The following is an 18,568-nucleotide window of genomic DNA, read 5'->3' on the forward strand; positions in this document are numbered from 1 at the left end:
CCTATGCCTTCCCATCAAGGGATTCAGGCAGTTCAGAAATTCTCAGAGCCAGAGTAAATATGCCACAGGAGGGCTGGACCTGACACAACAGTTTCCAGGATAACATTCAAAATAAGAGGGGGGTGGAGGGTGGAGATAAAAAAAGACTGAGAAGACTGAGAATAAATACAAGCTACACATCAAGCTGCAATCCGAAGGGGAAACAGCTTGCAGACACTGCTCAGGGAGCCATTTCACCATGGATACCCAAAGTGAGGTTGAACCAAGCTTTGATCAGCTCTACAGAAAGGGACAGTCCTGTATGCACAGGCAAGATGACGTAATAGGTCTTTTCTAACTCCAAGTCTTACGCTTCCACAATCTGGCAGCTAAAGGTCACAGATTTCTCAAGGCTAATGCTCTCTGTGTATCTCCTGCACTGCGGCAGCAGGGGAATTAGCCTGTCAATAACAATCAGGGCTGATAATAGAGGGTTAAAGGTTGCAGATGCTTTAGTTAAATGGACCGAGTCAGAGGCGTAATGTGGTTATAACATTGACTAACATTTAGATAAAGCTTATTTAAATGAACTTCTGCCTAAAGCAGGAGCCCACCCGAAGCATTCGGATTAAAGTGTATCTATTATCCTAACGAAAACACTCTGCTTGCACACAGGCACCGGCGCAGGCAGGATAGCAGGGATGCATTTTGTTTGGTACAAAACCAGCTAGTGAGGCTGGGTGCTGGAGTCGTGGATGGATGGATGAACATGCCAGCATACTGCCCTGAAGCAGCACCTCCCAGCAAACATGTCCCCCTGCCTCCCTCTAGAGAACAGAATTCAAATGCTCATGTGTCTCAGGAGGTACACTTGGCAGCTGAGCAGGGCTAGAAGCTGCTTCATCTCTAAGGCCAAGAGTAAAACAGTTGAATTTAGTGGGGTTTGGCTTTTTCTTAGTTTATCCTCAGGTTTGTCTTTTTGTTATAATTAGGTTTTGTTTTCAGCAACAGCATGAAAGCTTCACTTCTGTAGTGACGAGAAACACAGCCTGGCTTGTCCACAAAGGTGAGACGGTAATGGAGGTAGCCCTAAGTGCAGTGAACCTGTGAAGATTACCAGTCCCAATTTCTTCCCTTAAGAAAATGAATGCAACTCTTCAAAATATTTTACAAACTTCATTTTAAACTCCCAAAGATGGGTTGCTCAAAGATTAAATACATGCAGGACTCAATTCATGCAGGACTCAATTCACTTGAGTCTCCACTTGACCACAGGTGGAATGAAGCAGGGAGACTCACTGACTGTTTTTCTTACAGTCAGAAACTTTCCCAGCAGTTAAGAGAGATTAGCCTCTAGACTTCTAGACATAAGTAACAGTGAGGCCGTGAGCTGGCTAGAGGGAAGAAGATAAGACACAGCTGCAGAGAACAAAGGGGCTAAAGCGGGCAGAACATCAACAAGAGACTGTAATGTTGGGAGGGTCAGAAAGTGACAGCACAGACCAAGAAGTAGAAGTTGTTCATCTATTTAAATGATTCTGTGCACAAGTAAACAATTTCCCACAAATTTAATCAGTATGTATTGCTGCAAGTGTATATAAGGTATGTGGAGACTATCTTTGGGCATGCAAACTGGGAGGGCTACCACTTTGCATCCAGTGTTGTTACTAAAGGCAGTACCTGGCTTAGAAGCTATTGGCTCTTAGGTTTTGATTGATCCCCCTGTGTCACTACACATGTTTGTGGATCCCACTCAGGGTGCTATTGCATGGAGGTGTATCACAGGAGGCTCCTGTGCACTTGCACCTACTTTTCAGTCGTCTCTGGCGCAGGGAGACCATTTCGTAGAGCTCCCGCTCTATGAGGCCATCTCCTTCATCTTCATCCAGCCACTTCCCACACGGGAAGGTTTGCTCAATACCAGTGAATGGGCAGTAAACCACCACCTAGGAAAAGAGACTAGAAAGGTGAATTTGAATACTCTGCTGATGGCAGCCCATTGATACTAAAAAGTAAACTGAAAGAAAGACAGAACTGGGGATCATAGTCCTGCTCTCAAAGCCACATTTTCTGGACCAAGATAAACTGGACTGGTTGCACAACTCCCAGACTGAAGTACAGCTAGGAGATATCTGTTCAGTTATTCTAATTCTTCCAGAAGTATATAAAAATGAGTGAACCAAGAAGAGCTAAAACACCACAAGGAGAAGCCAACAGAGCAGTGTGGTGCACTGTGGTGGCAGAAGTCAGGGTCATGTCACTTTGCAGCACATTCCCTGAACCACAGCAGTGTGTAGTGAGATTTTGCAGGAAATGTAAGATACAACAAGCCTTTTTGCTTTTCAGGCAAAGTACATTTCCTCCCAGCTCCAGGGCAGCTGTCTCCCACTACTCCCTCCCTTTAGCTCCTGCTTATCTTGCACATAGTCACTAGTGGTGTGCCCCAAGTATCAGTGCTGGGCCCCATGCTCTTTAACATCTTTATTGATGATCTAGATGAGGGCATCGAGTCCATCATCAGTAAATTTGCAGGAGACACCAAGCTGGGGGCAGGAGTTGATCTGCTGGAGGGTAGAGAGGCTCTGCAGAGGGACCTCCACAGGCTGGACAGATGGGCAGAGTCCAAGGGCACAAGATTGAACACATCCAAGTGCCGGGTTCTGCACATTGGCCACAGCAACCCCATGCAGAGCTACAGGCTGGGGTCAGAGTGGCTGGAGAGCAGTCAGGCTGAGAGGGACCTGGGGGTGCTGGTTGATGGTAGGCTGAACATGAGCCTGCAGTGTGCCCAGGCAGCCAAGAGGGCCAATGGCATCCTAGCCTGCATCAGGAACAGTGTGGCCAGCAGGAGCAGGGAGGTCATTCTGCCCCTGTACACTGCACTGGTTAGGCCACACCTTGAGTCCCGTGTCCAGTTCTGGGCTCCTCAGTTTAGGAAAGAGGTTGACTTGCTGGAACGAGTCCAGAGAAGGGCAACAAATATGGTGAGGGGTTTGGAACACAAGCCCTATGGGGAGAGGCTGAGGGAGCTGGGGTTGCTTAGCCTGGAGAAGAGGAGGCTCAGGGGAGACCTTATTGCTCTCTACAACTCCCTGAAGGGAAGTTGTAGGCAGGCGGATGTTGGTCTCTTCTCCCAGGCAGCCAGCACCAGAACAAGAGGACACAGTCTCAAGCGTTACCAGGGGAGGTTTAGGCTGGAGGTTAGGAAGAAGTTCTACACAGAGAGAGTGATTGCCCATTGGAATGGGCTGCCTGGGGAGGTGGTGGAGTCACCATCATTGGAGGTGTTCAGGAGGAGACTTGATGGGGTGCTTGGTGCCATGGGTTAGTTGTTTAGGTGGGTTGGATTGATTGATGGGTTGGATACGATGATCTTGAAGGTCTCTTCCAACCTGGTTTATTCTATTCCATTCTATTCTATTCCATTCTATTCTATTCTACTCTATTCTATTCATAGTCTCATATCACTCCACTACCTTCCAGTAACAGCTGTGGTCAGCCACTTTTTTTTCCTGAGCTCCAAAGCAGCATCTAAAAACTTGTGGAAAGCCCCAGTGTAGATGATAACTTCCAAAAGCCTCAGCAAAATCCAAGGCTGCATTTCTGCCTGGCCTCTCGGGCAAACATCTGAAGGTGCTTTTGATGCTGAGCAAACAATAATCTTTATCTTTGCGACTGCAGAGGGGCAATCAACCCAATTAGCAAGTGATTGACTTATGCATCTACGTGCCTTTGAGGCAATCAGCTACTGCCATGCATTATGTATAATATCGACTTGTTAAGCCAGCTTGTTAAGCCAGCGATATTGTCATCCAAATAAAACCAGGAGCTTTTTCTTTTTATCAACTGTATTTGGCTCTTGGGGTCATGTTATGAGTAGGAAACAGTCTAACAGCTGCCTACAGACAATCGGCTCTGTGGGAGCACCAAGAATGCCTGTTGGAGGTGTGCTGAGGTAGAGGACCTTCTCCACTTAGTCATGAAGCTCTGAGAGGAGGTAAGTAGGTTGAGAATGATCAGAGTATGTGAGAGAGAGGTAGGCTCTTGAAGTCACACCCTGTCCCCTGTGAGACACAGCTGAGGCAGAAGCAGCTGACAAAATGTGGTGGCATAGAATAGAATAGAATAGAATAGAATAGAATAGAATAGAATAGAATAGAATAGAATAGAATAGAATAGAATAGAATAGAATAGAATAGACCAGGTTGGAAGAGACCTCCAAGATCATCACATGCAACCTATCATCCAACACCACCTAATCAACTAAACCATGACACCAAGCACCCTATCAAGTCTCCTCCTGAACACCTCCAGTGATGGCGACCCCACCACCTCCTCGGGCAGCCCATTCCAATGGGCAATCACTCTCTCTGTGTAGAACTTCTTCCTAACCTCCAGCCTAAACCTCCCCTGGCACAGCCCGAGACTGTGTCCTCTTGTTCTGGTGCTGGTTGCCTGAGAGAAGAGAAGAAGACAGTGGGCAATGGCAGCAAGTTCCTGCCCTACACAATGGGAACTGCAGGTGTGTGCCCCCAGCAACTACTCTACCTTCCTAGGTGCCCTTGCAAAACAGGTAGACTGCTCTGCAAAGGGAAGCAGGTGATGGTAAGGATGATGGACCACCCAGACTGGAGTTGTGGCTGAGGTTTAGTCAGTCTACCCCTTGCACCAAAAACACTTCAGTAAAGAAAAAAAGACAGATCATTGTCATTGGTGACTCATTTCAGAAGGGAGTGGAAATTCCAATGTTCAGACCAGACCCGTGACTTCAGGAACTCTGCTGCCTCTCAGCAACCTGGGTTACAGATGAGAGGAGAAAGCTTCCTTTGCTAGTATGGTCCTCATACTGATACACACTGTTGATCTTTCAGGCACAGTGTGAATAAGTAATGACAAGAAGTCCAAGGGCAATGAAGTGTGAGCTCAGGCTCTTGAGACAACTGGTTAAGGAACTGGGAGCATAAGTGGCCTTCTCTATGCCTCCTGTTGTGGGGAATGAGGAAAGAATAAACAGGAGCAGCCAGCAAATCAGTCCCTGGCCCCAAGTCTGATGTCTCTAGCAGGACTTTGGGTTCCTTAATCATAGACTGATTTACATGAGATGGCAAGAGATGGACTACTCCTGTCTCAAAGTGGGGAAAGAATTCTAGCCCAGGAGCTAGCAGGGGTCACTGAAAGAGCTTTAAATTATATATGAAGGGGGAAGGGCACAAAAATGGCCTTGCTAGAAATAAGCCCTGAGGACAGCACATCTGAGTTTGAAGGATGGTGTGTTAGAGAGGTCTGTTAGTTTGCCATATAAATGGAGGTAGGGAATGGAGACCCTCATGGCAGCAAAGATGCTAGGATCACTGACTCAGTAGGAAGCACAGCAGAACCCAAGACCAGACAGTTCTCACTATAAAAAATGTGGCAAGATCTTTACACCATCTCAGATGCACCTACACTAATGCACACAGCATGGGAAACAAACAGGAAGAGCCAGAAGCCACTGTGTGTCAGGAAAACTATGACATACTGACCATCACAGAAGCATGGTGGGATGTCTCTGTGGTGAAGGCACATTATGCCCAGATACTGGATCTTGTCCCAGCATGTGGACAAGTTCTCCCTCCTTCAGGAGGAAGACAGAAGCCAAGGCATTAGTCAGGCCAGCAGGCACCCAGCGCATGCAGTGCTCGTGCAAATACCAAGCATGGCATAATTCTAGCTTCAAGCTTTCTATAGGCTGGAGCCAGTTGTTTATGAGAGTGCCCACTGGTCAAACCCAGCCTCCAGGAATCTGTAAGTATCACCCCAGTTGATAAACAAGTTGCCCCCTCTTTCACTTTGTCTCTGTGCTTGCTCGAGAGAACAACTCTTGAGCCATAGCCTCTGCCATTGAGCTGATTGTTGATAGCTTCTGTCATACCTGCATGCATACTGAAAGCCTCTGCATCATGAGAAGCAATCATGAGGATCATCTCCAGAGGGAGGACCTTCGCTGAGCCCGAGGAGCCCAGCGTCACCACAGCCAGCCGTACTGACCGGGAGAGCCCACCGTGCCACCGGAGGACTGGCCCAGCCCCCGAGGGTAAGACCTGCCCGGTTATTAATAAACTGATAATTAACAAAATAATAATTTCATAATTCATATTCCATATTCATGAATTTAATAACCTTTTCATCACAGTCTTATGTGATTGGAGCCCCATAATCAATGCCTACAAGCTTTTCAGAAGGGATAGGCAAGGAAGAGAGTGGTTTGATTGTATCTAGGTTAGTGATGATGATAGGATTGAGTATTTAGGGATAAGAATCAGGAGGAAGTCCAAGAAGGTAAATATCTCAGTGGCATTCTGTTATAGACCATCCAACCAGGATGAAGAGATAGATAAAATATTCCTTAGGCACCTGGGAGAAGTCTCACTCATTGGCCCTTGTTCTCAAAGGAGATGTCAACTTCCCTGGTGTGTGCTTAAAGTACAGTACAGCAGAGAAGGAGCAGGGGTTCCTAGAGTGAGTGGAGAAGAACTTCTGACACAGGTGGTGAGGAGCCCTGCTGGACCTGTTTGTGAACAGAGAAGGATGTGTGGGAGATGTAATAATTAGAGGCCATCTTGGGCCATGCAAGAGGACTACAAGGCTGTCATGAGGCTATGCAGGAAAAAAATCAGAAGGTCCAAAGACAACTACAAATTACATTGGCTTCAGCTGTTAAAGAGAACAGGAAATGCTTCTACAAACATATTAGCAAAAAAAGGAAGACAAAGGAGAAACTCTGTCCCTGGTTCGATGCAGGGGAGAACACAGTAGAAAATGATGAAGAAAAGGCTGAGGTACTCAATACCTTCTTTGCTTCAGTGTTTAATAGCAGGATCAATTGTTTGCTGGACACCCAGCCCCCTGAGCTAGAAGACAGGGGTAGTGAGCAGAATTAAGCCTCCTTAATCCAGTAAGAGATGGTTAGTGACTTTATGTGCCACTTAAACATACACAAGTTTATGGGGCTGGATGACATACATGCAAGGGTACTGAGAGAGATGGCAGAAGTGCTCACCAAGCCCCTTTCCATCATTTACCAGCAGTCCTGGCTAAGAGAGGAAGTCCCAGATGACTGGAGATTGGCAAACATGACGTCAATCTACAATGAGGGCTGAAAGGAGTGCTGGATGAACTACAGACCTGCCAGTCTGACCTGGGTGACAGGAGATGTCATGGAGAAGATCATCTTGGGCACCATTATGCAGCATGTGCAGGACTACCAGGTGCTCAGGCCCAGTCAGCAGGGGTTCACAAAGGGCAGGTCTTCCTTGATGAACCTGATCTCCTTCTATGACAAGGTGACCCACTTAGTGGATGAGGAAAAGGTTGTGGGTGTTGTTTATCTCAACTTCAGTAAAGCCCTTGGCACTGTCTCCCACAAGGTCCTCCTGGGGAAACTGGCTGCTCATGGCCTGGATGAGTGAACACTTCACTGTGTGAAAAAACATCCGGATGGCCAGGCCCAAAGAGTGGTGGTGAATGGGTTTAAATTGAGCTGGTGGCTGTTCACAAGTGTTGGTCCCCAGGGCTACATATTTGGACCAGTTCTCTTTAATATCTTTATCAATTATCTGGATGAGGGGAATGATTCCACACTCACTAAGTTTGCAGATGACACTAAGCTGGGAGGTAGTATTGACATTCTGAGGGGTAGGAAGGTGCCACAGAGGGGTCTGGACAGGCTGGATCAATGGGCTGAGGCCAGTTGTATGAAATACAATAAGGACAAGTGCCACGTCCTGCAGTTGGTTCACGCCAATCCCATGCAATGCTACAGGCTTGGGACAGAGTGGATGCACAACTGCTTGGCAGAAAAGGACCTTGTTGACTGCTTGTTGACAGCCAACAGTGTGCTCAGGCAGCCAAAGAGGCTAACATCCTGGAATAGTGAGGCCAGCAGAAGCAAGGAAGTCATTCTGCAGTACTCAGCACTGATGGGGCCACACCTTGAGTCCTGTGTCCAGTTCTAAGAAACTCACACCAACAAAGACATCAAAGTGCATGTCCAGAGAAGGGCAATGAAGCTGGTGAAGAGCCTTAAACATATTTATGAGGAGCAGCTGAGCGAACTGGAGTTGTTTAATTTGGAGAATAAGAGGGTGAGGGTAGACTTTACTGCTCTCTACAGCTACCTGAAGGGAAGTGAGTGCTGTTGCTTTCTTTTTATTGTATTCAAGTGACAGAATGAGAGTAAATCAACCCCATGCAGTGCTAGAAGCCGGGGTCAGAGTGGCTGGAGAGCAGTCAGGTAGAGAGGGACCTGGGGGTGCTGGTCGATGGTAGGGTGAACATGAGCCTGCAGTGTGCCCAGGCAGCCAAGAGGGCCAACGGCATCCTGGCCTGCATCAGGAACAGCGTGGCCAGCAGGAGCAGGGAGGTCATTCTGCCCCTGTACACTGCACTGGTTAGGCTGCACCTTGAGTACTGTGTCCAGTTCTGGGCTCCTCAGTTTAGGAAAGAGGTTGACTTGCTGGAATGAGTCCAGAGAAGGGCAATGAACTTGGTGAGGGGCTTGGAACACAGCCCTGTGAGGAGAAACTGAGGGAGCTGGGGTTGCTTAGCCTGGAGAAGAGGAGACTCAGGGGTGACATTCTTGCTCTCTACAACTACCTGAAGGGAGGTTGTAGACAGGCAGAGGTTGGTCTCTTCTCCCAGGCAGCCAGTACCAGAACAAGAGGACTCAGTCTCAGGCTGCACCAGGGGAGGTTTAGGCTGGAGGTTAAGAGGAAGTTTTACACAGAGAGAGTGATTGCCCATTGGAATGGGCTGCCCGGGGAGGTGGTGGAGTCACCATCATTGGAGGTGTTCAGGAGGAGACTTGATGGGGTGCTTGGTGCCATGGTTTAGTTGATTAGGTGTTATTGGATTAGTTGATAGGTTGGACACGATGATCTTGAAGGTCTCTTCCAACCTGATCTATTCTATTCTATTCTATTCTATTCTATTCTATTCTATTCTATTCTATTCTATTCTATTCTATTCTATTCTATTCTATTCTATTCTATTCTATTCTATTCTACCTCAGATTGCTCCAGGGGAGTTTAGATTGGATATTAAGAAAAATTTATTGACTGAAAGACTGGTCAGGCTTTGGAACAGGTTGCTCAGGGAGGTGGTGAAGTCACTGGTCCTGGAGGTGTTCAAAAAACACGTAGATATGGTACTTTGGGATATGGCCATGGTGGTTGGACTCAGTGAATTTTAGAGGTCTTTTGCAACCAAAACAATTCTATGATCCCAGTAATTCAGTCTCACCTTCTCACAGAACCAGCCAGAACTGACACCACAGTTATCATGCCCAATAGTGACTCTGCTGAGAGGGCTGAGAAGAGAAGCTATCTCCACGTTGAAGAGATCTGTCCTGGCACGCTCAAATTCTCCTCCTTCCAAGAAAATCTTCCCACTGTTCTTTAAGCCTTTGGAGCCGTGGAGGATTACGTGGATCTTGGAGTTTGTGCCAGCTCCTCTGATATCTCCTGTCACTACAGCAACATTGTACACAATACCTGAAGGAATCAAAAAATTGGTTAGGAAGGAAAAAAGGGAGGGGTAAAAAAAGCAGAGAGTAATAATTGTGACTGGATTTACATTGATTCCTTGTGGGTGTTTTTATCTTTCAACTTAGAATAGAATAGAATAGAATAGAATAGAATAGAATAGAATAGAATAGAACAGAATAGAATAGAATAGAATAGAATAGAATAGAATAGAATAGAATAGAATAGAATAGAATTAACCAAGTTGGAAGAGACCTTTGAGATCATCGAGTCCAACCTCTCACCCAACACCATCTAATCAACTAAACCATGGCATCAAGTGCCTCATCCAAGCTCTTCCTAAACACTGCCAGGGATGCTGACTCCACTCGATGTGATGCCTCATTGGGTTTTGTCCCACATGTATGTTTGAGAAATACAGAGTTACTTTCAGACTGTCCAATAGAAACAGGTTTGTGATGACAAACTCCCTGCTACATGGTCCAATAGAAAAAAGTTAAGGTTTTTTGAACCACCATTTGGTGACGTTTTTGGTGAAAAAAAGAAAAAGAAAAGAAATGAACTGGCAGCTAAAGCTGCTTGATTTTGAGATGTATCAAGCACAAGATGTCAGAGGACACTGACAGGATGGGAAAACGTTGCTTTAAACAGTCGTGGCAAGATGTGTAGAATCACAAAACTCTAGAAGCCTGAGGTCAGCAGCCTGTAGTGGTGCGGAAGACAACAGGACCTCCATTGCCACCATCAGAGCCTAAAGATCTCAGCAAAACAAATCCTGGGAGACAAAACAGCCAACCTGGAATTAAGAAAATTATTTCTGAAAAGAAGTCTGCATGCATAAATATTTTTTTTCCTAGCTCTAAATATTGGTCTAAGATACCAATTCATCATTTTTTCTTGAAAGGCTCATTGACAGACATACCTTTGGCCTGTGTCATGGCATCAAGAAAAGAGACACCTCTCTAACAAGATCTGGAGAGCAGCCAGGCAGAAAGGGACCTGGGAGTGCTGGTTGACAGCAGCTGAACATGAGCCAGCAGTGTGCCCAGGGGGCCAAGAGGGCCAATGGCATCCTGCCCTGGATCAGGAATAGTGTGGCCAAAAGGAGCAGGGAAGTCATTGTGCCCTGTGCTCAGCAATGGTTAGGCCACAACTTGAGTCCTGTGTCCAGTTCTGGGCCCCTCAGTTTAAGAAGGACATCGAGACACTTGAACGTGTCCAGAGAAGGGCAACAAAGGTGGGGGAAGTCTGGAGCACAGCCCTGTGAGGAGAGGCTGAGGGAGCTGGGGGTTGCTTAGCTTGGAGAAGAGGAGGCTCAGGGGAGACCTTCTTGCTCTCTCCAACTCCCTGAATGGAGGTTGTAGCCAGGTGGGGGTTGGTCTCTTCTCCCAGGCACCCAGCACCAGAACAAGAGGACACAGTCTCAAGCTGTGCCACGGGAGGTTTAGGCTGGATGTCAGGAGAAAGTTCTTCACAGAGAGAATTGTTGGCCATTGGAATATGCTGCCCAGGGAGGTGGTGGAGTCACCATCACTGGATGTGTTCAGGAGGAGACTTGATGGGGTGCTTGGTGCCATGAGTTAGTTGTTTAGGTGGTGTTGGATTGGTTGATAGGTTGGACGTGATGATCTTGAAGGTCTCTTCCAAACTGCTCTATTCTATTCTATTCTATTCCATTCCATTCCATTCCATTCCGTTCCATTCCATTCTATTCCTATTTCTATTCTATTTCTATTCATTTCTAAATTAATTGCCTTTTTTTTCAGATGTCTTTCTAGTTTTCCCCTAAATTTTCCTAACCTGCATCCTGCAGTCAGGACTCTGCACCCAGACCACTTTCCTCATACTCACGCAGGAGGACATATGAGGGCTGCAGATGTTGCAGACCACATAATGAAGTAAAGAACAGCTGTTACAGGCATAGTCGAAGTATTTACTTTTATGCTAATGAACAAATACAGGCAGAACAAATAACCTCCTGTACCATGGTAAGTTTTTTAATGGAATTTATGTTCTGGTTTCTTATAGCAGAGACATGACTTTTGGCTGTCTCTGCTCTAGCCATGATGGATAATAAAAAACCTAGGCCTTAGCACACTGCCTTTCTTGTTCTGTAAAAGGATGAGTGCTTCCCTGGAGAGGAAGCTGAAGTACAACATGCATTGCTGTGTGGCACGTTGGTGACTGCAAAAACATCAACCCACTTTCTGCAATATGGTGAGTGACTTCCTGAGGAACATGGCAGACCTTTCATCCCCTGCCCTTCATCTCATTATTGAGGTGCATCAGGTTATCAATATTCCCGTAGGGCCTTGCAGAGCTTCACCATTGTGGCAGTTTTAGCCTATACTTTTTAAAATTTAGCTGCAGATTTTGAGCAGAAAAGTAGAAAAATATAAATAAATCACTATTGGGTATAAAAAGGAAAACGAAAGATTGTTCTAAACAAATTCATTGGATGAAAGTCTGGGATGAGAGAAGCTGTATCATAACAATTCTTCGCATTTCACTACCATTCCCATTCCTTTCCTTTCCTTTTCTCCTCTGATCTTGGCTGTTCTGCTTTGCCCAGGAGATAACTGCGCTTCTGACTGGCTTAAGCCAGATAAGCTAACCTGCTTCTCTCTCATCTCCTCTCTTTTCTCTCTCTGGTACAGTGAGGGTGGGGGAGGTTTGGGGGGACAGTGGAGCAGTTTCTCTGGTCTTTTGGACTAGAGGGCTTTCTGTGTTTTTTTGCCAATTATCACACAGAATCACAGAATCACCAAGGTTGGAAGAGACCTCAAAGATCATCAAATCCAACTCATCACCACAGACCTCATGACTAAACAATGGCACCAAGTGCCACATCCAATCCCCTCTTGAACACCTCCAGGGATAGTGACTCCACCACCTCCCTGGGCAGCACATTCCAATGGCGAATGACTCGCTCAGTGAAGAACTTTCTCCTCACCTCCAGCCTAAACTTCCCCTGGTGCAGCTTGAGACTGTGTCCTCTTGTTCTGGTGCTGGGTGCCTGGGAGAAGAGACTAACCCTCTCCTGTCTACAACCAGCCTTCAGGTAGTTGTAGAGGGCAATAAGGTCTCCCCTGAGCCTCCTCTTCTCCAGGCTAAACAATCCCAGCTCCTGTATAATACTGTAAATCCTGTATATTGTGTACAAACTCATTGTATTCCATTGCAGGGTGTAGTTTTTGCTTGTAAATACAGCTTCATTTGCTTCTAACTGAGTTGGGCTGGCTTAAAAGTTGATGCTGGGGCGAAACTTCAACCCAGCACAACCAATGAGATATGGAGGTGAGAAATGCAGTGAGACAGTCCACTGCTGGAGACAGGTCTCCCTAAACATAACACATTCCATCTTCTAAAGAAAACATTGCTAGTAGCATTAATTAGGCCATTAGATTATCACATTTCCCACTATGAATTCAGCCCTAACTTTACCTGTAGCTTCAGTGCCTCCAACAAGAATGTCTCTCTGGATTTTTCCATCATCCTCATCTAAAGCAAACCAGCGTCCAACTGGGAACTGGTAGACACATTTATTGCCAATGTCTTCAATAATCACCTAAGAGAAAAGAAACACCACTTTGTAAACAAAATGGGGGAAAAGCAAAGGTGCTGCACGAGGGGGTAACACAAGATCAGAAGCTTAAAGAACAATTTCTCACCTGATAATTAGTATATTCAATACTCAAGCATAACCCTCCCTGCTCCCTAATTAGTAATGAATGAATTTCAGACTATAAGCAAGTAAAAATCCAGGGTTTATTCTTTCCTTTTTTCATCCAGTGAACTTAATCTGCATCTCTCACAGTGTATGAGACCAGATGTCTCTGCTAGCAAGACCAGCTGTCTGGCCTGCCTTCTTTCTCTCCAGAGCCCATTTGCTGGCTACTCTTCTCCATCAGCTGAATGGCAGCTCTTTGTTCTGCTTTGGGAACAGGCTGTCTTCTGTCTCTCTCAGTTTTAGAGCCTTGTTATAAAATAATACCTCAGAATTTCAGGACAAATCAAAGCCATTGGATGAGTTTGTGTGACCTACTAATATCATGTTATCCCACTCAGTTAGTCCTGGATGGAACAATTGCAAATACAGAAACCCCATGGTAGGAATAGTTTCTCATTTGGAAGGATTTGGCTCTTGAAAGTACCCAGACACATATTTTACTGAAACAAGCCAGGGAACAATCTTCCCCTTTAATACTACATTAAGGCAATGTTCCCCACTTAGGCTTTATTGCACTTCATTCTGATCCCTCTCTTATCTGTATCTTTTTATAGGTTCCAGGGGCTTGCCATAGAGTTACTACAGTATTTTAATTGAGCAGTGAAGAGTAGTGAAGAGTATCTGCCAGAAAAGAAATCAAATCTCTACTCACCTGTATGGCTTATGTCTCAGAGGAAAAAAAAATTAACCATAAACCTAACACTGACAAGACACTACTAAACCATGTCATTGAGCACATATCTTTTAAATATCTCTAGTGATGGTGACCCTACTGATTTCCTGGGGAGTCTGTTCAGGGCTGGAAAACCCTTTCAGTGAAGAAATTTTACAACATGTTCAATCCAAACCTCCCCTTCTGCACCTTGAGGCCATTTCCCACTGTCCTGTCACTTGTTAATAAAGAGAAGAGACGAACATAGAATCATGGAATCAATAAGGTTGGAAGAGATCTCAAAGATCATCAAGTCCAACCTGTCACCACAGACCTCATGACCACTAGACCATGGCTCCAAGCGCCATGCCCAATCCCTTCTTGAACACCTCCAGTGATGGTGACTCCACCACCTCCCTGGGCAGCACATTCCAATGGCTAAAATAGAATAGAACAGAATAGAGCAGGTTGGAAGAGATCTTCAAGATCATCATGTCCAACCCATCAACCAACCCACCACCAGCTAAACAACTAACCCATGGCACCAAGCACCCCATCAAGTCTCCTCCTGAACACCTCCAATGACGGTGACTCCACCACCTCCCCGGGCAGCCCATTCCAATGGGCAATCACTCTCTCTGTATAGAACTCCTTCCTAACATCCAGCCTGAACCTCCCCTGGTGCAGCCTGAGACCGTGTCCTCTTGTTCTGGTACTGGCTGCCTGGGAGAAGAGATCAACCTCTGCCTGTCTACAACCTCCCTTCAGGTAGTTGTAGAGAGCAAGAAGCTCACCCCTGAGCCTCCTCTTCTCCCGGCAAAGCAACCCCAGCTCCCTCAGTCTCTCCTCATAGGGCTTCTGTTCCAAACCCCTCACCAACTTTGTTGCCCTTCTCTGGACTCGTTCCAGCAAGTCAACCTCCTTCCTAACCTGAGGGGCCCAGAACTGGACACAGTACTCAAGGTGCGGCCTAACCAGTGCAATGTACAGGGGCAGAATGACCTCCCTGCTCCTGCTGGCCACACTGTTCCTGATGCAGGCCAGGATGCCATTGGCCCTCTTGGCTGCTTGGGCACACTGCAGGCTCATGTTCAGCCTACCATCGACCAGTATCCCCAGGTCCCTCTCTACCTGACTGTTCTCCAGCCACTCTGACCCCAGCCTGTAGCACTGCATGGGGTTCTTGTGGCCAATGTGCAGAACCTGGTACTTGGATGTGTTCAGTCTCCTGCCCTTGGACTCTGCCCATCTGTCCAGCCTGTTGAGGTCCCTCTGCAGAGCCTCTCTACCCTCCAGCAGATCAACTCCTGCCCCCAGCTTGGTGTCGTCAGCAAATTTACTGATGATGAACTCGATGCCCTCAACCAGATCATCAATAAAGATGTTAAAGAGCATGGGGCCCAGCACTGATCCTTGGGGCACACCACTAGCGACTGGCCACCAGCTGGATGTGGCACCTTTCACCACCACTCTTTGGGCTCAGCCTCCAGCCAGTTCCTAGCCCAGCTCAGAGTGCTCCCATCCAAGCCATGGGCTGACAGCTTGGCCAGGAGCTTGCTACTGGGGACGGTGTCAAAGGTGAGGAGATGCAGGATCGCCACAAAGCTTTATTAGGTACTTTATTTTTACTGTCATTAAAGGTTTTAGCAAAATCAAGGAAAAGAAACCACCACCTCATCAATGAAAGTAGGGTCAAAACACAGTTCTGTTTCACAGCCCTTCTGGCAAACCGCAGCCAGCAACGATGCAAGCATGCTGTCCTCTACATTCACCTCACTACAACCTCCTTTCAGGTCTTCCTCCTTTTCTCCAGGCTAAACAACTCCAGTTCCCTCAGCCATTCCTCAGAAGACTTGTTCTCCAGACCTTTCACCAGCTTCTTGCTCTTCTTTGGTCCAGCACCTCAATGTGGTTAGGGTGACCAAAACTAAACACAGTACTTGAGGTGTGGCCTGATCAGTGCTGAGTACAGTGGTAAAATATATCAACACTCAGATTCCCCTCTAATTGTGTTTGTGTCCTTGTTTATTCTTATATTTAGAGGTAGAAAACCAGCTGTGGCTATAAGAAATGCAGAAACCACAAGCATCAGATGAACTTCCAACGGTGCTTAGCAAATTCATCCAGGAATGACAGTGCTGGACTCCCCAAGTACTGGAGCAAATCAGAGAGACAGCTACCAGCAAGACAACTGGGTTGGTTTAGCTCACTCCTCCAAGATTCCAGTTGAACTTGCAAGGCAAAAGTTGCCTTTTACTTAATCACAAACATCTTGACAACTCCTTCAGGAGAACACTGGATTCATGTGTTGGCAGCAACTAGTCATTGCTTCAGGCTTTGGGACTCAAGCAACCCAACCAACACCAAAAAATCTGTCATGCAGACTTCATCTGTAACATGAGAATGGGGTTTGTTTTCTGTGGGCTCTCCCCATATATTTACTACAGGGAGCACAACAGATGTTTCCTACCTTCTGCATTTCACACAGTAACTTTTAGTGTAATGCATGGTGATGGTGGAAAAGCATGTGCTAGTATCTGGATTTCTAATATACCAGACCACCCTATTATCTAAGATTTACAAATCTGGGGTCAAGTCTTCAGCGAGTTAAAGTCAGTTGTGTTAAACTACACCAGCAGAGCAATGAAATGAGATTAGAAGAAAGAATCATAGATTTCACATTTAAAATTTTTCCTTCAACTAGGAGGAGGCTCAGGGGAGACCTTCTTGCTGCCTACAACTACCTGAAGGGAGGTTGTAGCCAGGTGGGGGTTGGTCTCTTCTCCCAGGCAACCAGCAGCAGAACAAGAGAACACAGTCTCAAGCTGTGCCAGGCGAGGTTTAGGCTGGATGTTAGGAAGAAGTTCTTCCCAGCAAGAGAGATTGGCCATTGGAATGTGCTGCCCAGGGAGGTGGTGGAGTCACTATCCCTGGAGGTGTTTAGGAAGAGCCTGGATGAGGCACTTCGTGCCATGGTTTAGTTGATTAGATGGTGTTGGGTGATAGGTTGGACTCAATGATCTCAATGGTCTTTTCCAACCTGTTCTGTTCTGTTCTGTTCTATTCTATTCTATTCTATTCTATTCTACTCTACTCTATTCTACTCTATTCTATAAGCTTCAATACCCTCATGCTTTAGAGTAGGAAATTAAAATGAGGAGGGAAAGTGGCAAATACATATTTGTTTGTTTGTTTGTTTGTTGTTTGTTTTTACTGTGAAAATGATAAATTACTTAAGTTTGGCCAAGCTGTAAGACTCTGCAAATTTCTAGTGTGAAAAGACAGATATTTCACAGAATCATAGGAGACAATCATAGAATGCTTTATATTGGAAGGAACCTCTAAAGGTCACCTAGCCCAACCCTACTGCAGTGAGTAGTCTTGAACTTGAAGAGGTTGCTCAGAGACCCTTCTAATGTGATAGAATAGAATTAACCAGGTTGGAAAAGACCTTTGAGATCATCAAGTCCAACCTCTCACCCAACACCATCTCATCAACTAAACAATGGCAACAAGTGCCTCACCCAGGCTCTTTCTAAACATCTCCAGTGATGGGGACTCCACCACCTCCCTGGGCAGCACATTCCAGGTGCCAATCTCTCTTGCTGTGAAGAACTTCTTCCTCACCTCCAGCCTAAACCTCCCCTGGCACAGCTTGAGACTGTGTCCTCTTGTTCTAGTGCTGGGTGCCTGGGAGAAGAGACCAACCCCCACCTGGCAACAACATCCCTTCAGGGAGTTGTAAAGTGCAATAAGGTCTCCCCTGAGCCTCCTCCTCTCTAGGCTAAGCAACCCCAGTTCCCTCAGCCTCTCCTCACATGGCTTGTGCTCCAAACCCCTCCCCAGCTTTATTGCTTTAATGTTTCCAGACCTATGGCATCTACTACCTCTCTGGCCAAGCTGGTTTAGTGTTTCACCACCCTCCTTGTCAAAAAACATCTTCCTTATATTTCTTAAGCTGTGGTATCTTTGCCATCATGGTAGTGGGTTAAGCCAACAGAGTCAGAGTGGGCTTGAACCCTTTGGCTGGGAGAATTTCTTCTCATCTGTCACAGAAACTGCAGTGACTAAGACAGGGGAATTTTTATGACAGCAGGCAAATTCAGGTCTTAACAACTAGATTTTCTCACTGTCACAAAGTCATCTGAGATGCTCAACATAGTATCCAGAGTGTCCCTCATTTTCTATCTCTGCAATCTGAATCTGCTGCACCTGATTTAGATACACCACACTGCCATGCACTAGGCTGCTGCCAGTGCTTCACCAGGCCAGCTTTGCTTTGCAGAAGAGACACTGGAGAGGATACTTCCAGAAAGATGAAAAGTTTATTTGTGCGTTTCTTAATAACCATGAACCTGCTATCTCCAGCCAGCATCCTTGCATTCCTTAGCATCAGACCGCTGAGAGGGTAAGTGAGCTATTTAGATCCCATAGCATTCTTACGTTAAATGTCTCAAGAGTAACTAACCTTTTCAAGGAACCAGCCAGCAGAACCACCTTTGTTATTATGTCCTATATTAATTTTTCTTAACCTTCCCAAGTTTGGAGCATCAAGTGTGAACTTGTCCTCGGCTCCCTTTTCAAAATTGTCTTTGTCATTATCCAGTTTCCTCACACCTGAAGAAAAAAAAAAACAGAGAAAAAAACATGAAAGAAAGAGTTACTGGCACATATGTATTTGTAAGT

At 46.1% G+C, this 18,568-nt stretch overlaps 1 protein-coding gene across 1 annotated transcript in view; it reads right to left on the reverse strand.

Moving 5' to 3' along the window:
• LOXHD1 (lipoxygenase homology PLAT domains 1) overlaps positions 1 to 18,568 on the reverse strand; it is a 196,361-nt gene that overhangs the window by 136,084 nt on the left and 41,709 nt on the right. Inside the window, exons 6-9 of the mRNA XM_054177788.1 lie at positions 18,351 to 18,499; positions 12,945 to 13,068; positions 9,259 to 9,509; positions 1,790 to 1,925 (exon numbers count right to left, since the gene is read on the reverse strand). Of these exons, the coding sequence (XP_054033763.1) occupies positions 1,790 to 1,925; positions 9,259 to 9,509; positions 12,945 to 13,068; positions 18,351 to 18,499 (660 nt within the window). The remainder of the gene's footprint in view (positions 1 to 1,789; positions 1,926 to 9,258; positions 9,510 to 12,944; positions 13,069 to 18,350; positions 18,500 to 18,568) is intronic.

The sequence above is a fragment of the Dryobates pubescens genome, chromosome Z (genome assembly GCF_014839835.1).
Source record: "Dryobates pubescens isolate bDryPub1 chromosome Z, bDryPub1.pri, whole genome shotgun sequence".
Taxonomy (NCBI): domain Eukaryota; kingdom Metazoa; phylum Chordata; class Aves; order Piciformes; family Picidae; genus Dryobates; species Dryobates pubescens.